We start from the raw sequence: 16,948 nt of genomic DNA, 5'->3' as shown, positions 1-16,948 counted from the left end.
GCGGGCAGCGGGGTGGGCCCTGGGGGCAAGGGACGGGCCCTGCGAGGGTGAGGGGAGTGAGGCCGCGATCCCCGAGGGCCTGGCTGCCGAGGGACAGCTCGGCGGGTCGGGGGCGGTTCTGGGGGATGAGGGGCGATCCCTGGGGGGCAGTTTGGGGGATGAGGGGCGATCCCTGAGGGGCAGTTTAGGGGATGAGGGGCGATACCTGAGGGGCGATACCTGAGGGGACGATCCCTGAGGGGCAGTTCGGGGTGTGAGGGGCCGACCTTGCCCTCAGGAACGAGGGAGTGATCCCTGAGGGGGTGAGGTGACCGTCCCCGAGAGGCGGTTCTGGGGGACAAAGGGGCAGTCCCGGGGGAGCAAGGTGGGGGCGCGGAGAGCGATCCCTGGGGGGCAGGTTTTGGTGGGTGGTCCCGCAGGGGCAGGTTTTGGGATGAGGGGATCATTCTGCGGAGGATGAGGGTCGGAGGGGTTGGAGTTCGTGGAGGGGCGGTCGTGGAGGGCGGTGCGGGCCGGCGATGAAGGGGCTGGTGCTGCGGGACGTGGGGAGGCAGCTGGGGGATGTGGGGGGCGCGGGGGTCGCTCCCTTCCAGCTCTCACAACCCGACCTTTGCTCCGAGCAGGGACCCAAGGCTCCGCCGTCCCCGTTCGCCGGGGTGTCCTTCGTGCCCAGCAGTTCCTCAGGACAATGAGCCCGGCTGACCCCAGGCCTGGAGCGCCGCGCTGGGGGAACCGCCGGGGACGTTCCCCTGCGTGCACCAGGAGCCGCAGCTCTCCGGGGGACGCGCTGTGCCCCCAACCATGCCCGCTGCAGGGGGACCCGCCGCCCGGCCCGCCCCGCCGCCCCCGGCCCCTCGCCACCCCCGGGAGGTGGAAAGTGGCACGGGGGAGTCTGAAAAGCAGAAGCTTAATTAAGAGGCTGTGCCACTGCCTTGCTGTGATCTCAGTAACTGAACCGTTAAAGTGATTTATTCTCCACAGGGTAATTACATTCCCCCTTTCTCTGTTATCCGTCCCCTGATCTGTGTTCGGCGCGTGGAGACGCATGCACATGCACTCAGGAGCAAGCGTGTGGTCCTGGATTCGCCGTGTTCCGTGAGGTGTCCTGTCTGCCCCTCCTGTTGTCTGCACCTCTGCGTTACGGTTCCTGTAACACACACAGACGTGCTTTGTGTTGATTCAAGGCTTCTAGGCCCTTGGACAGCTCAGGGATCTCCCGATAAACCACCAGAGCCACACACTGCTGGGCCACATCACAGCAGTGTTGTTACACTAAGTTTGATCAAGAGCTTCCAACCTGGTTTTGTGTCGTTATCAAATGCCTGGTTCTGCTGCCTCGTGTGCCGGCCGGCGTCTGCCGCGCTGTTTAAAGCTGTGTTGTTATTACAGCTCACGCGGGCGAGTTTGGGAGCCCTGTGGGAGCAGCCCCTGCTGGAGCGGGTCCGCGCACTCAGGAGCAAGCAGGAGCCCGTAGAGGGGCAGCTCTCTTTCCTCTTAAATCTTTCCTGTGTTAATAATAACCAGCTGTTAAAGATGTATTCTGTTCTGAAAACACTGCGTCCTGTTGTCTGCCGCACCATTTGCTGCGCACATCACACACTCGCACCCTTGATGGCCGAGCTCCTTCCATGCTTTTCGGTATTACAGTTCTTTCACTCACAAGTATGATAACTGGACATTTTCCCAGCCCCGGCTCAGTCCTGTTTGATTTTCGGATGCTTCGTTCGGGCCGTCAACATTAGAGGGAGCTAAAGACTGCTCTGCCCGCCTGGCTGGGCTGTGGGTGGTTGGGCGCTGGGGGTCCGGGGCAGGTTGGCACCGGGCGGTCGATCCCGCAGCCATTTGGCTGCCGGGAGGGTCAGCAGGAGCCGTACGAGCATCCGGTGCCGGTGGGGATGGAGCTGGGGGGGCTGAAGCGTTTCTGCAGCAGCGCTCCCTGCCCCCAAAGCCCAGCTGAGCCACCCTCGAGAAACACGGTCTGAGGGACCTGGGGGCTCAGCTGGAGCACAGGAGCTGAGGGGAGACCTTCTGATCTCTGAGCTGCCTGAAAGGAGCTTGGAGCCAGGGGGGTCGGGCTCTGCTCCCCAGGAACAAGCGCCAGGAGCAGAGCAAACGGCCTCAAGTTGCACCAGGGGAGGTTGAGGTTGGATCTGGGAACAATTTCTCCCCCAAAGGGCTGTGGGGCATTGAACAGGCTGCCCAGGGCAGTGCTGGAGTCACCGTCCCTGGAGGGCTGGACAGACGGACACGAGGTTCTCAGCACCGCTTTCCTTCTCCTCCTGCCCGTTGTTTCACCCGTCTGCTCCAGAAACCTTTCCTCTCCTGTCCCTTGTTCGCGGTCTGCCCTGCAGACGTTCTGCCTTCCGCGGTGCTGGGTGGATTCTGGGCAGGTAGCGGTTTAGGCTCCAATCTCTCTACATTTCTCACATGGTCCTTCGTTCCCCCACCCCGGTTCACCAGCCCCAGAAAGCGCTCGGTAGCTGGAAACCATCTCAGAGCACGTGCAGAGAAGGGCAGCTCTGAAAATAACCCCGCGCTGGGTTAAAATAACCTGCACCGCTGCTCGAGCATCGCCCAAAATAGGCTCTTCTGCTCAGCCAAGGGTGCCGTAAGTGCGGGAACAGCGCGGCGGGACGGGACACGCTCCTCCTCGTCCCGGTTCACGCTCCTCCTCGTCCCGGGACACGCTCCCCCTCGTCCCGGAGCACGCTCCCCCTCGTCCCGGTTCACGCTCCTCCTCGTCCCGGTTCACGCGCCCCCTCGTCCCGGGACCTCGGCTCTGGCCCCACCGCGGCCACCCCCGGGGGCACTGCCTGGCCAGCCCCGGATGCTGCAGGAAGAGCTGCAGCGTTCCCCGAGCAGCAAACACGGGTCTCTTGGCAGCGAGGGGCTGCGGGGCTCCCCCTGCCCCGAGCAGCAGCTGCTGGGCCCCTCAGAGCTTGGAGCGCCCTCCCAAAACACGGGGGTCTGGGGACCTCCCCACCCGCCACAGCAACGGCATCCAGAGGGCTCACAGCTCTGTCCCCCAGCGTGGCAGGAGGGCTGGAAAGCTTACTGACCAGGGCGGAAAATGCCTTCAAAATTAAAATACATTAAATAAATATATATATAGATTCAGCAAGTTCTTCCCTGCCCACAATAGCCCAGCAGGGCTCCTGCAGCCCTCCTCCCCATCCTCACCACAACCCTCCCTCAGGTTCCCCCTCCACAACCTGACAGGCTCGGGGGGGTGGGCAGGGGTCCCGGGGGGTCCGAGGGGTGGCGACGCAGCCTCTGTGCCGCTGTTTGGAGCTCGCAGTGAGCACCGTGACCCGTGGGGGACGCGGCCGATCACACCACCGCGCTGGGAACAGCGAGTCAGGAGCTGGGCCGCTGCCAGCCCATGGCCCTGTCACCCCAGCACGGTCTGTGTCCCTGTCACCCCAGCACGGTCCGTGTCCCTGTCACCCCATGGCCCTGTCACCCCAGTATGGCCCGTGTCCCTGTCACCCCAGCACGGTCCGTGTCCCTGTCACCCCATGGCCCTGTCACCCCAGTATGGCCCGTGTCCCTGTCACCCCAGCACGGTCCGTGTCCCTGTCACCCCATGGCCCTGTCACCTCAGGACCAGCATGGGGGGATGGAGCTGTGGGAAGGGGCTCAGCCCTGGGGGTCCCCCCACCCCCCAGCCCAACGCCGACCAGAGAAGGTCTCAATGCATTTTTATTAAATTCTTACAAAACAGAATACAAAATTCTGGCATCAACAATTGTTATAAAGGAAAACTTCAACTCAGCTGTATCAGTTCACCTGGTACATCCAGTAAAGTGCTTGTTTTTGTGTGGTTTTCTGTTTTTTTTGTTCTTTTTTGTGTTTTTTTGTTTTCCCACGGTTGTTTCCCAGCCCGGGCCGCGGCCGCTGCTGCACGAACCCAGGGAGCGACAGGGGACCCGGCCCTGGCGGCCGCCGCCGAGCGGGGGGCGCTGCTCCTGCGGGGGGGAGGGAGGGGGGTGGGAGGCTTCACAGTAAACGCCCCTGAGCAGCTCAGGCCGAGCCAGGCGGCGGGGGGGGGGGGCGGGGCGGGGGGGGAGGCCAAAACGCTTAAAATTTCCAGCTTTAAAAAAAAAAAAATACATTTTTTTGAAGTTGTTTTCCCAGCAGAGGCTCTGGGGGGAGAGAGGCCCGGAGGAGGAAGAGGAGGACGAAGGGCGCTGGCGAGAGGGCTGAGCCGGGCGCTGACCCGCGTGGCTGCGGGTCGGGAGCATCTGCCTGGGAACCCCCAGGAGCAGGGACCGAGAGTGGCACGAGCACCGCCCCGTGTCACCCGCGGGCGCCCACGCGGGGCTGGGGCATTCCAGAGCTCACCCCGCTCCGGAGCGCCTCGGGCTCCCCTGAAGCACTCAGCCCCGCTCCGGAGCGCCTCGGGCTCCCCTGAAGCACTCAGCCCCGCTCCGGAGCGCCTCGGGCTCCCCTGAAGCACCGAGCCCCGCTCCGGAGCGCCGTCCCATGGTCAAACCAAACCCCCCAAGCCGAAACGCAAAGCCAAGCCTGGGCAGAACACCCCGCAAAGAGCTCGGGTGGCACCTCCATCCCCCGGTACCGACACCCCCGGTGCCAACGTCCCGCCCAGCGCTGGCCGCACGCCAGCCTCCAGAACCGCGTGCTTTAGATGTATATAAAGATATAGGTCTCACGCACAGGAAAAGGGAGAAACTCCACTTGCCAACAAAAGCGCGGGGGGGCAAAAACAATTTCAGAGCCGTCCCTTCCCACGGGTCTGTTTGAACACAAGCGGCTGCGGCTGCGGTGTCAACAGCGTCCACACCAGCTCAAGGCATCGCGCACTGTACGTCATTCAAGTATTTCTTAATATAAGACAACAAGGAATTATCTACAACCCATAAAACAAAGTAAGCTCTAAAAAGTAAGGATGCACAATCAAGATGGAGTTGTTTGTCCTGTCCTCTGAAGGAGCCGTCCCCGGGGTGTGGAGGTGCCTGTGGGGGGGTCCCTGCTGCTGCTCCCCCTGCGCTGGGAGCAGGGGCCGGGAAGCGGGGAGGGCGGATCACGAGCGCAAGGGGGTTTTTGGGGGGAGCTGCCCTCCCCAACCCACCCACGAGCTCGGAAGGGCCGGGAAGGGGGAGAAAGCAGAGTCCCTGCCCCGAACTCCAACACCCGGGATCATCACCTCCGGGATCGCTCACACACAGCTCCCTGAAACAAAACCCAACACGTATTGCATAGTATTGCTGGCAGCAGTCGCGAGAAGAAAAGAGAACTTATTTTTCAGAGACAGCGACTCCTCAGCCTCAGGGCTCCAGAGCCTCCCTGCGCGCACCGCGTGCCGAGGCCGCTTTGTCCAACGAGAGCCACAGCACGGAGCTGGGAGGGACAGGAGGTCACCAACGAGGGGGACACGGGGACGGCAGCGGGTGGCACCGCCCGCAGCGGGGAGCGGAGGTTTGCGGGGTGCGGGGGGGGCTTTGGGGGGGCCAAGGCACCACTTGCCCAGATCCACGGCAGAAACCAGCCAAGGGCCTCATTGCAATTCAGCATCCCGGATCCTCCCCGCGCTCGCTCCCTTCCCAAAGCCGGCGCCGAGGAACGGGCAGGGGCACACGCGCGAACACGGAGGCACACGCGCGAACACTGAGGCACACGCGCGAACATCACACCCAGACACCTGTCACACTGCGCACTGCCTGTCCCCAGACCTTCACCCCCATGCCCAGGGTGCTCCCCGGGCCGTGTCCCTGGGTGCTGCCACCAGCCCGGCTGCTCGCTCCCCAGCACCCCCAAACTCTCCTGCCGCCAGCCCCGGGGCCAGCCCGAAGCCACCAACCACCCTCCTACAGCTCCCGACTCCTCACGGGGGCCGTTCCCTTTGCACGGAGCACCCCGCTATTCCCAAAGGAACTTTTTGGCTGCTCCGGCCACCCCGGAGACCTCGGCCCTCCCTGAGGGCGTGAGGGCACAGACACTGGTGGCCCCCCTGAGAAACAGGGGTGCAACACCCGGGCCGGTGCAAGCCCACGGCCCCCAGCGCTTGCGCACCCCCCGCTCTGACCTTACCCAGGAGCCGCCGGCCGGAGCGCGGGAGGACAGGAAGACGTTTCCCTGTGCCCTGGAGAGAAGCACAGCTGGCAGTTTAAAACCAACAGCAGTAGTTAAGAAAAAGGGTGAACAGCTTATTCTGGAGCAGGAGGCCGAGGGCAGAGGGTGGGACGGGGCGCTGCTCCTCGCCGGCACCCCCAGCCCAAGCAGCTCCCTGCACAGCGCCCCCCGTGCCCCCCAAAGCGCAGCCGGGAACACCCCCGAACGTGGGACCGAGGGGCTCCCCGCGCCCAGGAGGTGCCTCGGGACCCCCGGGAAGGGGCTTCTGCGGATCTACCCCAACCTCAGAGAAAGACCCGCGGCTCCAAGGGAGGGAGGAGGTTAAAACGCGGCTCCCGTTGCTGCAAACGCGAGCGAGGGTCCTTTGTTCACAGTATGAAATGAGCTGAAATCGTCAAAGCAGCCGCGGATACAAAGAGTCCTTTGGTGTCAGGGAGGGGGAAAATGTCAGAGCAGAAACCAAGAGTCAGGAAACAAAAGTCCGTGTGTCTGTCCGATGTCCTCGAGCGCGCCCTGGGTGAAGCGGCCTCATGCTCCATTTAATACCTTAAAAAAACTACCTTAAACAAACCCTCCCACCCCCAGACTACAAGATCAGCAAAACCTTGGAAACCAGCCACAGGGACGAGTCCTGATCTTGTCTGCAGCCAGGAACCGGGGGCGCTCGGGGACGGGGAAAGGGCAAAAGAAAGAGGAGGGGGCGGTGGGTACAGCGGGTCCCAGGGCACAGCTCAGGCTTGGTCGGCCACCAGGACCAGCGGGGCCACCAGGTGCTGCCCGGCGGCCACCGCCTTGGCCAGGCTGCTCTTCTGCCGCCGCTTGGCCAGCTTGGACTCGGAGGGGGGGGAGAGCTGCATGGCCCGTGAGGTAGCTTTGATGATGATGGGTCGTGCTTCCTCCTCCGCCTCCTCCTCCTCGTCCTCGTCGCGCTGCGTCAGCTGCCGGTTGACGGCGATGGCCTCGGCGGCGAAGGAGGTGAGCTCTTTGGCACTGCTGTTCCTGCGGGGGGAAAGGGGCTTGGTGTGGGGTGGGGGGCTGCAGGGAGGCTGGGGTCAGACGCCGGGGTGTCCCCCCCGCGCACGCCACGCCGGACCCGCCAGGCACCGAAACCACAGCTGGAGCCCGAACGTTGCGCTGCAGCTGCTGCGGCAGCAGAGTCCCTGAAAAGCAGCGAGAGGGATCAGGAGCGGGATTTCGGGGCGGTGGGATGCGTGCCCCTCTCCCAGAGCCCCCCTGCTCACCTCTGCAGGATGATGGGGGTCGGCAGGGTGTTATCCGGGGCGCACTGCAAGAAAGGCAGCGGTCGGAGCGGGCACCCCGCGGGGGGTGTCCCCACCCCGGTTTTGGAGCGGAGGGGCCAGCACTCACCCCCTGCACCCAGGGGTGCTCCAGGACCTGCGCCGCGCTCAGCCGCTTCTTGGCGTCTCTCACCAGCAGCTTGGAAATGAGGTCTTTGGCTCCGAAGGAGATGTGCGCCCAGTCCTTGTCGGGAAACTCGTACTTCCCCTCCTGGATGCTCTCGAACAGCATGTTCTGGGGAGAAATGAACGAAATAAGCGGGCTGGTCCGGGAGCGGCGGTGCCGCAGCAGCGGTGCCGGAGCAGCGGCGCGGCCGGGGTCCCGCGCACCTGGCAGGTGGGACACGCCTCGCCCCGGTCCCAGCCGCAGTCGGAGCCGCAGTGGCCCACGAAGGGGGGGTACCCGCTCAGCATGATGTACAGGATGACGCCCAGGCTCCACAGGTCGCAGCGCTTGTCGTAGATGGACGCCTCCTCGTTGAAGGCCTCCACCACCTCCGGGGCCATGTACTCGGCGGAGCCGCACTGCGGGGACAGGAGGGGTCAGCGTGGCGGGGGGACCCCAGGGCACGGGGGAAGAACCAGGGTCCTGCTGGAGACACAGAGCTGTGCCCCCAGAGCGAGGGCGCAGGCAGGGACGTGATGGCTGTGAATGCTGGGGTTCTGCTCTGCAGGGACAGAAGTTGGACTCGATGACCCTTGTGGGTCCCTCCCAGCTCTGCGATTCCCACCAGCCCCACTGTGCAGGGGATGCCACAGACCTGCTGCTCCCAAAATATAAACCTAAAGAGCAAACGGCCTCAAGTTGCGCCAGGGGAGGTTGAGGTTGGATCTGGGAACAATTTCTCCCCCAAAGGGCTGTGGGGCACTGAACAGGCTGCCCAGGGCAGTGCTGGAGTCACCATCCCTGGAGGGCTGGACAGACGGACAGGAGGTTCTCAGGACACGGGGCAGGGGTGGGTTATGGTTGGACTCCATGTTCTCCAGGGGCTCCTCCAACCAAAACGGTTCTGTGATTCTAAAGGGGCGCAAGCCCCTCCCAGGCAGCGCTGGGGAGGGCAGACCCGCACCCCACACCCATCACCCGACTGGTTCAGCGGGGCAGCGTCCGCCCCATCGCCTGGGAGCGGCCACGGAACAGCGCGGGCGCGGCGGGTGAGCCTGCCCTGCCGGATCCCTGCCCGATCCCTGCCCCATCCCTGCCGGATCCCTGCCCCATCCCTGCCCCATCCCTGCCCCATCCCTGCCGGATCCTTGCCCGATCCCTGCTGGATCCCCTGTCCGATCCCCTGCCCGATCCAGAGCTGGTGTCGGAGGAGCTCGGGCGTCCAAGCCCAGAGCCCTGTCCCCTCTGTCCCCAGCTCGGGGACTCCGGGCCTTTCCAGCGCACGTGACCCACGGCCACACGGGCCTCGTGACACGGGAGAGAAAGAATCTGCATGCAGCAGATAATCACCCCTAACGAGCAGAGGCCTCCTAACGAGCAGAGGCCTCCTAACGAGCAGAGGCCTCCTAACGAGCAGAGGCCTCCTAACGAGCAGAGGCCTCTCAGCTCCAGCAGCTGATGCCACAGCAGGAAAGAGAAAAAACCCCAACCGCCAAGCCAAGCCCAGCGCAGCCCCCCCCGGCGCTCGAACCCCGCGGGCAGCGCTGCAGGGCGCTCGGGGCCGCGCGGACACGGGCGCTGCCGCAGGATGGGGAGCGCGGGGCCCGGGTGATCCCCCCCAGGATGGGGGAACGCAGGGGAGGGGCCGGGTGATTCACCCCCCCCGCTGCTGTTCTGCACCCTGCGTTGGCCGGGCTCTGCGCTCCCCGGCACGTGAGCACCCCAAAAACCAGCGGGGTGCAGGGCAACACCCAGCGCGGGGGCCCTGCCGCTGCCGATAAGAAGCGTACGGCTTTTGGGGGGGTGGGGGGGGCAGGCTCAGCGTCCCCCGGAGGGTGGGACAAGCTCCCTGCAGCACGGGGGTCACCCCAGGAGCTCTTGGGGTGTCCACCCCGCAGGGTCTGCACCGCCAGCACCCCAGCCGGGGCCCAGCCCCCTCCCGCCCCCCCAGGGAGCCACAGCGCCCCCCGGCTCTCTCCTGACCCACTTTGCCCGCGCCGGGCTCCGCGCTGGCTGTTGCTAAGGCTCACGGCAGCCCGGGCGCCGCGCCAGCCCCGGCCCCCCGCGTTACGCAACCGCGCATCGCCCGCCGCCGCGGGACGTGCGGCATCGCGACGGGGGCGTCCACGCAGCCCTGCGTCCCAGAGCCCGCGGGGAACCAGGACGGCCCCCCACGAACAGAACAGCCCCCCAGCCCCTGGTCTGGACGCTTACCGGGGTGAGCAGCTCCGGGGTGGAAATGGGGGAGCAGTCGCCATTGAGTTTGATGCCACTTCCCAGGTCAAAATCGCAGATCTTCACCGGGGAGACCTGGAGGGGTGAGAAGGAGCGGCCAGTGACCCCCAGCAGCCCCAGGGACCCTCGGCCCGGCTTTCACCCCCCTCCCCGCTCATCATCCCACCTGCACAGCACCCCGCGTGCTGCAGCATCCCCGGGGGGACCTGCGCCCCGCCCACCCCGCTGCCCCCACTCGCCTGGTCCGGGCTCTCGCACAGGATATTTTCTGGTTTTAGATCCCTGTGTGCGATTCCTGCGGGGGGAGAAGAGACGATGGAGGCAAAAATCCCCCCCACAAGACCCCCATTCCATGGCAAAAGGTCTGGGGTGGCACAGGGGCCCCCTCCATGACCCAAATCACCGCCTGCGCTGGGGCAAAGAGCCTCCCGCTGGCCCCGGGTCCCGGTGGAACCGGAGGAACAGGCTCCGCACCACACAAACCCTCGTGATGCAGCCGGGCCTGACCCCACGGGGCTGGCAGGAGCAGGGGGGCAGCACCGGGTGGGGGGAGCACGGCAGCACCGGGGCGGGGGGGGGGCACGGCAGCACCGGGGCGGGGGGGGGCACGGCAGCACCGGGGCGGGGGGGGGCACGGCAGCACCGGGGCGGGGGGGGGGGCACGGCAGCACCGGGGGTCCCCGCTCACCTTTGTTGTGCAAGAAGTGCAGGGCGCTGGCGATGTCCCGCACCACCACGCTGGCCTCCAGCTCGTTGAAGTGGCGTCTGCGGTGGATGTGGGTCAGGATGGAGCCTGGGGTGGGCGAGAGCAGAGCGGGGGCTCGGGGGGGGCTCCAAACACCCCGACTCCCCCGTTTTCCGGCAGCGCACCCACCTCCTCTCATCTTCTCGAACACCAGGTAAAACCTCTCCTCCTCCTCAAAGAACTCGATCAGCTCCAGGACGTTCCTGCAGCGACAGGGGTGTCGGCCCAGCATCCCCCACAGGCCCGGGGTCCCCGCAGCCCCCGCGCCCCCAGCCAGCACAGGTCCCCGGGGGGCACGCGGACTGCAAAATAAGGTTTCCAGTGATTGAAACCACACGGCTGGGCCCCCCGGCCACATTCCAGGGGGCAGAAGGGACTTTAAGCACTCAGCTCTGCTCCCTAATTGCTCACAGACCCTCCTGGCTCACCCCCCCCCCTCCAGAAATCCCAGTGCTGGCTCGGCCCCCCCAGCACCCTCCAACTCAGCCTATGTTGCCATGGCAAAGGGTTTAACGGAGCCAAGAGATGCCCCGTGGGGCCAGGGGGAGGGCGGCCGGGCTGCAGCCAGGGGGGTCTCGAGCGCCAGCCCCGGTGCCGGGGGACACGGCGGCTGCCCCGCGGTACCTGTGTCCCTGGCACTGGTACAGCATCTCCACCTCCCGGAACACCCTGCTGCGGATGTGACCCAGGCGCTTCTCGATGATCTGCAACGCAAGGGGGACACTCGGGAGACGGCAGCGGGGCGGGGGCCAGGGCTGGCGGCCACCGCACCCGCCCAGGCAGCACCGGGAGCCCAGGCAGCACCGGGAGCCCAGGGCCGGGCCCCGAAGGGGTTAAGGCAGCAGAACAGGCTGTTCCCGCGGCCGTGCCAAACCGCTCCCGCGGCCGCTGCCAAGGCCGGCTCCATGTGACACCGGCACAGACGGGCCCGCGCGGCCTGCCGGACACACCGCGGGGTCCCCACCGCGGGGGTCCCCACCAGCACCTGTTGCCGAGCAGCCCTCCCCGCTGCCTCAGTTTCCCCACTGCAGCACCCAAAGGTCCCTCCAGGGTGACAGGAGGAGCCAAGTTCCCCTTGCATGTGGCTGCATTTCGACACAGCGCCTGTCCCAGCCCCTCGTGCCGTGGCTGGGAGCTCGCGGGGCTGCAGGACCACCAGCCCTGGCCCCAAAAGCAGCCGGTTCACCCTGACCCCCTCCAGCACCCACATGCTTGCCGGGGCACAGAGACCCCTCCGGGGTGAGCGGGACCGGCCACCCTGCTGGCTCCACACGCCCCTGCTTGCCCTGAGCCCCCAGATGCAGCCCAAGTGTTAATTTAACCTCGCCCCTGCCCTAATTGAGAGGGAGAGGAGCGTGGCTGAGGGGGCTGCCCGAGGTCCCGGCGCTGGGCGGTGGCAGTGACGGTGCCACACGCCCGGCCCTGCGCGCTCCTTCCCCTCCAGCCCATGGAACCGGCACCCTGGGCCGGCACCAGGTGGTCGTGGGAGCCAGGAGAGCCCGAGACGCAGAGGCCAGAAAGGGAAACTGAGGCGGGGTGGGCGGGAGCTGGGGCTGCAGCCCTGAGCGGCACCAGCTTTACCTTCACCGCGTACTCCTTGTTGGTGATGAGGTTCACGCAGGACTGGACTCTGGCGTGGGCCCCTTCTCCCAGCACCTCCTCCTGCAGCTGGTACACGTCTGGCAGGGAGAGGCGCCTGAGCTGCCGGCGGTGCCGCAGCAGGGGACACCGCGGCCGCCCCTCTGGGGCACCCAGCCCCGCCGCAGGCCAGGGGGCCCAGGCAGCCCCGCTCACCTTCAAACCTGCCCGAGAAGCTGTCGGTGGCTCTGCAGCGCTTCTTCTTCTTGTTTCTTTTCTTGGCGTCGGGGATATCGATGGGTTGACTTGAAGGCATGTCTGTGCCGGAGCAAAACCACCGGCACCAGTCAGCCCCTTCGCCCCACGGGACCAGCATCACCACCCCGGCACAGCCCCCCAAAGCCTTTGGGGAGCGCAAAGGGCCAGCATGCAGGGGTTGGGGCGGGAGGAGCCCCCCGGCGCAGCCCCCGGCACCCGCGGCTCACCGGGACGGGGCGGGCACTCGAAGTTGAAGACGGGCTCCAGGTGGCTGGACTGGTCGAACTCCAGGTCGAAGGGGTTTTGTCCCTGCGGGGGCCAAGAACGGGAGTGAGACGGCAGCTGCCGGATCAGCTGCCACCGGCCGCCCGGCGCGGACACAGAGCCCGGAACACTCGTGGTCTTGGCACAGGCTCCGCTCACCAGTCCCATCGGGACAAGACACCAGGTCCTGCGGCCGCCGGAGCGACACGCCGGAGGCCCAAGGGAGAGCCAGCAGGAGGAGGAGGAGGAGGAGGAGGAAGGGTTTGGCCATGTCACCCGATGGGGATGGTGCTGCGGGGTGATGCCTCCACGCCAGCAAACGGGATGATGAGAGGCTCTGGGGCCACCTGCACCAACCCAGCCCCACATCTCCACCCAGGCCTGAACTTCTGTGAGAGGGGCAGGAAGAAAAGCCAGAGGGCAGGACGGGCTCCAGAGCCACGGCACCGTGTCCTCCCGGCTCCCCCAAGGTCACCGCAGGCCCGAGCTGCTCAGCCCTGCTCTGCTGAGCACCGCGCCCACGGGACACCCGGACCTGGCAGGATTGAGCCCCACCCCAAACCCCCCCTGTGCCCTGGACCAGCAAAGGGTCTGGGATCCGCCACCTCCCCCACCCCAAAGCCCAGCGGCTCCAGTCCCAGCACCCCAGAGGGGACACAGGGACCCTCTGCCCCCGCTCCCCCACTGCAGGACAAGGGGGGGGTGCGGAAGGGCCCCGTCCTCGGTGGGGTTACGAAATCTGTTTGGGTGGCGGTGGCGGCTGCCAGCAGCGCTCCCAAACCCGCCCGGTGCCCGGGCCGGCTGCCAGCGCCACGCTCGGAGCGGCGAACCCCGGCCGCCGCCGCCAGAAAGAGCCAGAAAGCGCCTGTTCGCTGCCGGGGCGGCTCTGGGAGATCCCCGCGGTGCTGCGGGGGGGCCGCGCCAGGAGAACCCCCACCCAGCACCACTCAGATCCCTGGGGCCAGGACGCACTCCGGGCCAGGGCTTCGCCCTCCTCAAAACACAATCTGGATTTGCAGAGGCTGGGGCTGTCCGGCTGCCAGCGGCCCCCGAAGCCACGGCCCCGCGGCGGGGGGGCCCCCCCAGGACACGCAGCTCTGTCCGCAGTCCCTGTGCCGGGGGCAGCATGAGGCCCCTGGGGGACACACGGGGGACACACACAGGGGACACGGGCCCTGCCAGCTGCTGCAGCACCCGCACACAAAAGGTTTGGGGGATGGGAGGCGCAGGCGCTGTGCACCCGGCTCCATCAGCACATCCGAGGTGTCCCCGGCTCCTGTCCCCGTCCCCCCCGGGGGGGTGGAGGGGAGGGAGCCAAGCCCCGGCCAAAAAGCCTTAAAAGCAGGATTAGATGTCAGCTAAAATAAGCCGGGCAGGTTTCGGGTGAGCTCCCAGCGTCCCTCGGAGCGCCGGGAGCCAAACTAAACAAAGATCCCACGGAGCCGCCGGGCCGCGCGCCGGGACCAGAGCGGGGGCTCGGGGGAGCGGGACCCGGCAGGATCTGACCCCCGCACCCCCGCCCCGTGACAGTGGCCGGGATGGGCACTGTGTGACGGCCCACGGGCACCCCTGGGTGCAGCCGCAGCCCCACGACGAGAACGGGTGCTCGGTGCTGCCAGGATCTGGCCTCTACAAGCCGGTTGCACAATAGATCCTAGGGAGGCCCTGCCGCCCCCCACCCCGCGGGCAGCCCCCCACCCGCTGCACCCCAGCACCCCGCTCACAGGGCACGGGCAAATGGGAGCAGCTGGGCAGGGGTCGGTGCAGCCCACCCACCACCGCCGGGGCTCCCCGGGGAACTGCAGCGGGGGCAGCGCAGCCTTGCTGCAGCACCCCAGAGCCCCCCCGGGGGCTGATCTGTGCACCCGCCCCCCGAGAGCGCCCCGATCCGCGGGGCGGGGGGACAGGGGGGTCCCACTGCGCGGTTCGGGTGGCAGCACCCCCGGCGCTTCCCTGCTCCGCTGCCGGGGGCGGGGGGGCGGCCCGTGTCCCCTCCCCGGGCAGGGGCTGCGCAGCCGAGCGCACGATCCAGCGCAGGATCCGCGCGGGCCCGCACCGGCCCCCCCGCACCCCGCAGCGACCGGAGCCCCCGCGGCGCGGCCCCGGGGAGGGGGCAGCCCCTTACCTTGAAGGATCGGTGGAACCCGGGGATCTCTGATTTCTTCTGCACCATCTTGCTGCGGGGGGGGGCGGCGGGGGGCGACGTTGCGGGGAGAAACGGGGAGGCGGAAAAAACAACAAAAACAAAATAACAAAAAGCGGGTGGGGGAAGGGAGGCGGAGGGACGGGCAGAGCCGGGGGGAGTCCGGGGTGGCCGAGACCTGCGGGGAGAGGTGGGGAGCGGGTCAGCGGCCGCAGCCCGCACGGAGCACGGCGCCCCGGCCCCGGCCCCGGCCCCGCCCGGCGGCGCTCACCGGCGCGGCCCCGCGGAGCCGCCGCTGCTGGTGGAACCGCAGCCCGCACCACCGCCCGCTCCGCTCCGCTCCGCGCCGCCGGGAGGGGACGCGGCGCCGCCGCCCCCGCCGCCTTTATAGCGGCGGCCCCGGCCCGCCCCGCACCGCCCCGCACCGCCCCGCACCGCCCCCGCCACCCCCCGCGCTGCGCCCGGGCAGGGACACCCCCCCGAGCCCCCCCGAGAACACAAATACCCTCCTCGGGTCCCCACCGGGGACACGGACACCCTGCCCGGGCCCCCCCGAGCTGCACCGGGGACACGAACACCGCCCCGCTCACCCCCGGCCTGTGCCCTCTGTGCAGCCCCAGGGACTCGCCCCCCCCGCCCCGGACACTTTCCTGTGCTACGGACAGGGACAGGGACACCCCCCAGGGACTCCCTGCACCCCTGCTTCTGTCACCCCCTTGTGCTGCAGCCAGGGACAGGGACCCCCTTGTACTGCACCCAGAGACAGGACCACCCCCAGTCTTCCCCCCCACATTGCACCCAGAGACGGGGTCACCTCAGAGCCCCCTGCACCGCACCAGGGAACAAGGACACCCCCCCGGCACCCCAACCACCCCCACGTCACACCTGGACACAGGGACGGGGACCGCCCTGGGCAGCCCGTACTGCCCCCAGGGACAGGGACACCCCTTTGGGTCCCCCCTGCACTCTGGGACACCCCAGCTCCGTGTTCATGTTCTGCAGCCCCCAGGCCCTGCCCCCCAGCCCACACGTGCCACGAGTGGGACAGCGCTCAGCCCCACAGCCAGGCCTGTGCCGGGGGGGCAGGGCACGGGGTCACGTCCGTCTGTCCCTGCAGGCCACCCAGGCCCTGCTGGGCACAGCCAGCAGCGGGGGGACACTCAGGAGTGGGACCCCCCCCAGGCTCGGTGGCAGCGCGAGAGGCCGTCACCGCGGGGGTGTCCGTGTCCCCCCCATCTCGCGTGACGCCAGCCCGGGCTGAGAACAGACGCGCTCGTTGCGCCGAGCGGCAGCGCCGGGGCCAATGGCGGCGGCACCGCGGTGCATGACTTCACCGGCCGCGCCGCGCATTGGCTGCAACCCCGCTGCCGCCATTGCGCACCCAGCGGGGCCCCGCTCCGCCGCAGCCGCCTCCCCCGGGGCTCCCTGCGGCACCCCCAGCAGCGCAGCCCCGGCCCCGCTGCCACGCTCTGTCCCCCGGCCCTGCTGCCCCGCTCTGTCCCCCAGCCCCGCTCTGTCCCCCGGCCGCACTCTCATGCTCTGTCCCCCGACAGCTTCTCCTCCTCCCCCCCACACTGTTTGGGGACATTTTGCTGAGGACTTTGCAGCCCCCACAAAGCCATCAGTGCCAACCTGGTGTGCGGTCACTACAGTGTGGTCCTGGCCACCCCCACAAGCCCCCCATCCCCCCCCAAATCCACCCAGATTCCTGCTTTGGGGGACCCCGACAGCCACCCCCACATCCCCCTTGCAAACAGGACAGCCAGGGAAAACCAGGCACCACAAACCTTTCTTTACTAGTGCTGCTAATGAGGGCTCCCCAATTAACGCAGGCTGGCATGGGGGGCAGGTGTGGTGCTGCAGGGCAGGGGGACTTGCAGGGTCAGAGGAGGGACAGGGACAGGGATGGGGCCACGGGGCGTGCTGGACGCTGGCACCCGTCGGCAGCTCCGGCACGGGCGGAGGAGCCACATGCCTCCAAAATTGCGCACGCTACCATGTAGGTCACCGAGCCGGTAATGACAGGGCGGCCGCGCTGGTGCTCACAGCCCTGGGGGGGCAGCCAGGGGTGCCGGGCGCAGTGGGGACACCCAGGGCCAGCCAGAAGCTCGATGAGCCTCAGGGATCCCGCTGTCACACGGGTGCTGGAGCGCTTGCAGCCCCGCAGAGGCGTGTGTGCTGTGTACACGCCGCGTGTGTAATGCATGTTCTCCATGTGCTGGCTGCGT

At 67.5% G+C, this 16,948-nt stretch overlaps 1 protein-coding gene and 1 long non-coding RNA gene across 3 annotated transcripts; one reads left to right on the top strand and one right to left on the bottom strand.

The window, feature by feature from the left end:
• Positions 1–9: 9 nt before the first annotated feature.
• Positions 10–1,552, top strand: LOC139825696 (uncharacterized). Of its 2 annotated transcripts, none has more exons than XR_011735922.1 (2): positions 10–47; positions 624–1,552. It is a non-coding gene; the product is annotated as an uncharacterized lncRNA (long non-coding RNA). The 2 variants fall into 2 exon arrangements; XR_011735921.1 differs by lacking the exon at positions 10–47 and adding an exon at positions 51–105.
• Positions 1,553–3,684: 2,132 nt separating this feature from the next.
• MKNK2 (MAPK interacting serine/threonine kinase 2) lies at positions 3,685–15,096 on the bottom strand. The gene is made up of 14 exons (XM_065858161.2): positions 14,992–15,096; positions 14,703–14,898; positions 12,541–12,622; positions 12,272–12,373; positions 12,059–12,156; positions 11,102–11,181; positions 10,607–10,680; positions 10,421–10,525; positions 9,972–10,027; positions 9,712–9,807; positions 7,722–7,916; positions 7,462–7,626; positions 7,335–7,378; positions 3,685–7,092 (listed from the first exon to the last, which is right to left on the bottom strand). The coding sequence occupies exons 2-14, from the start codon at positions 14,748–14,750 to the stop codon at positions 6,825–6,827; spliced, it is 1,413 nt and encodes a 470-aa protein (XP_065714233.1). The 5' UTR covers positions 14,751–14,898; positions 14,992–15,096; the 3' UTR covers positions 3,685–6,824.
• Between the last annotated feature and the right edge of the window lie 1,852 nt (positions 15,097–16,948).

Source organism: Patagioenas fasciata, chromosome 27, assembly GCF_037038585.1.
Source record: "Patagioenas fasciata isolate bPatFas1 chromosome 27, bPatFas1.hap1, whole genome shotgun sequence".
In the NCBI taxonomy this organism is placed as follows: domain Eukaryota; kingdom Metazoa; phylum Chordata; class Aves; order Columbiformes; family Columbidae; genus Patagioenas; species Patagioenas fasciata.
This window is presented reverse-complemented; position numbering and strand designations above follow the sequence as displayed.

Bases quoted from the DNA above. Each gene is read 5' to 3' on its own strand.
- MKNK2 (XM_065858161.2), bottom strand. From the start codon at position 14,750: ATGGTGCAGAAGAAATCAGAGATCCCCGGGTTCCACCGATCCTTCAAG. The intron at 12,374-12,540 runs GTGAGCCGCGGG...GCTCCGGCACAG, and splicing joins CGAGTGCCCGCCCCGTCCCG to ACATGCCTTCAAGTCAACCC. The intron at 10,681-11,101 runs GTACCGCGGGGC...CTGTCGCTGCAG, and splicing joins TACCAGTGCCAGGGACACAG to GAACGTCCTGGAGCTGATCG.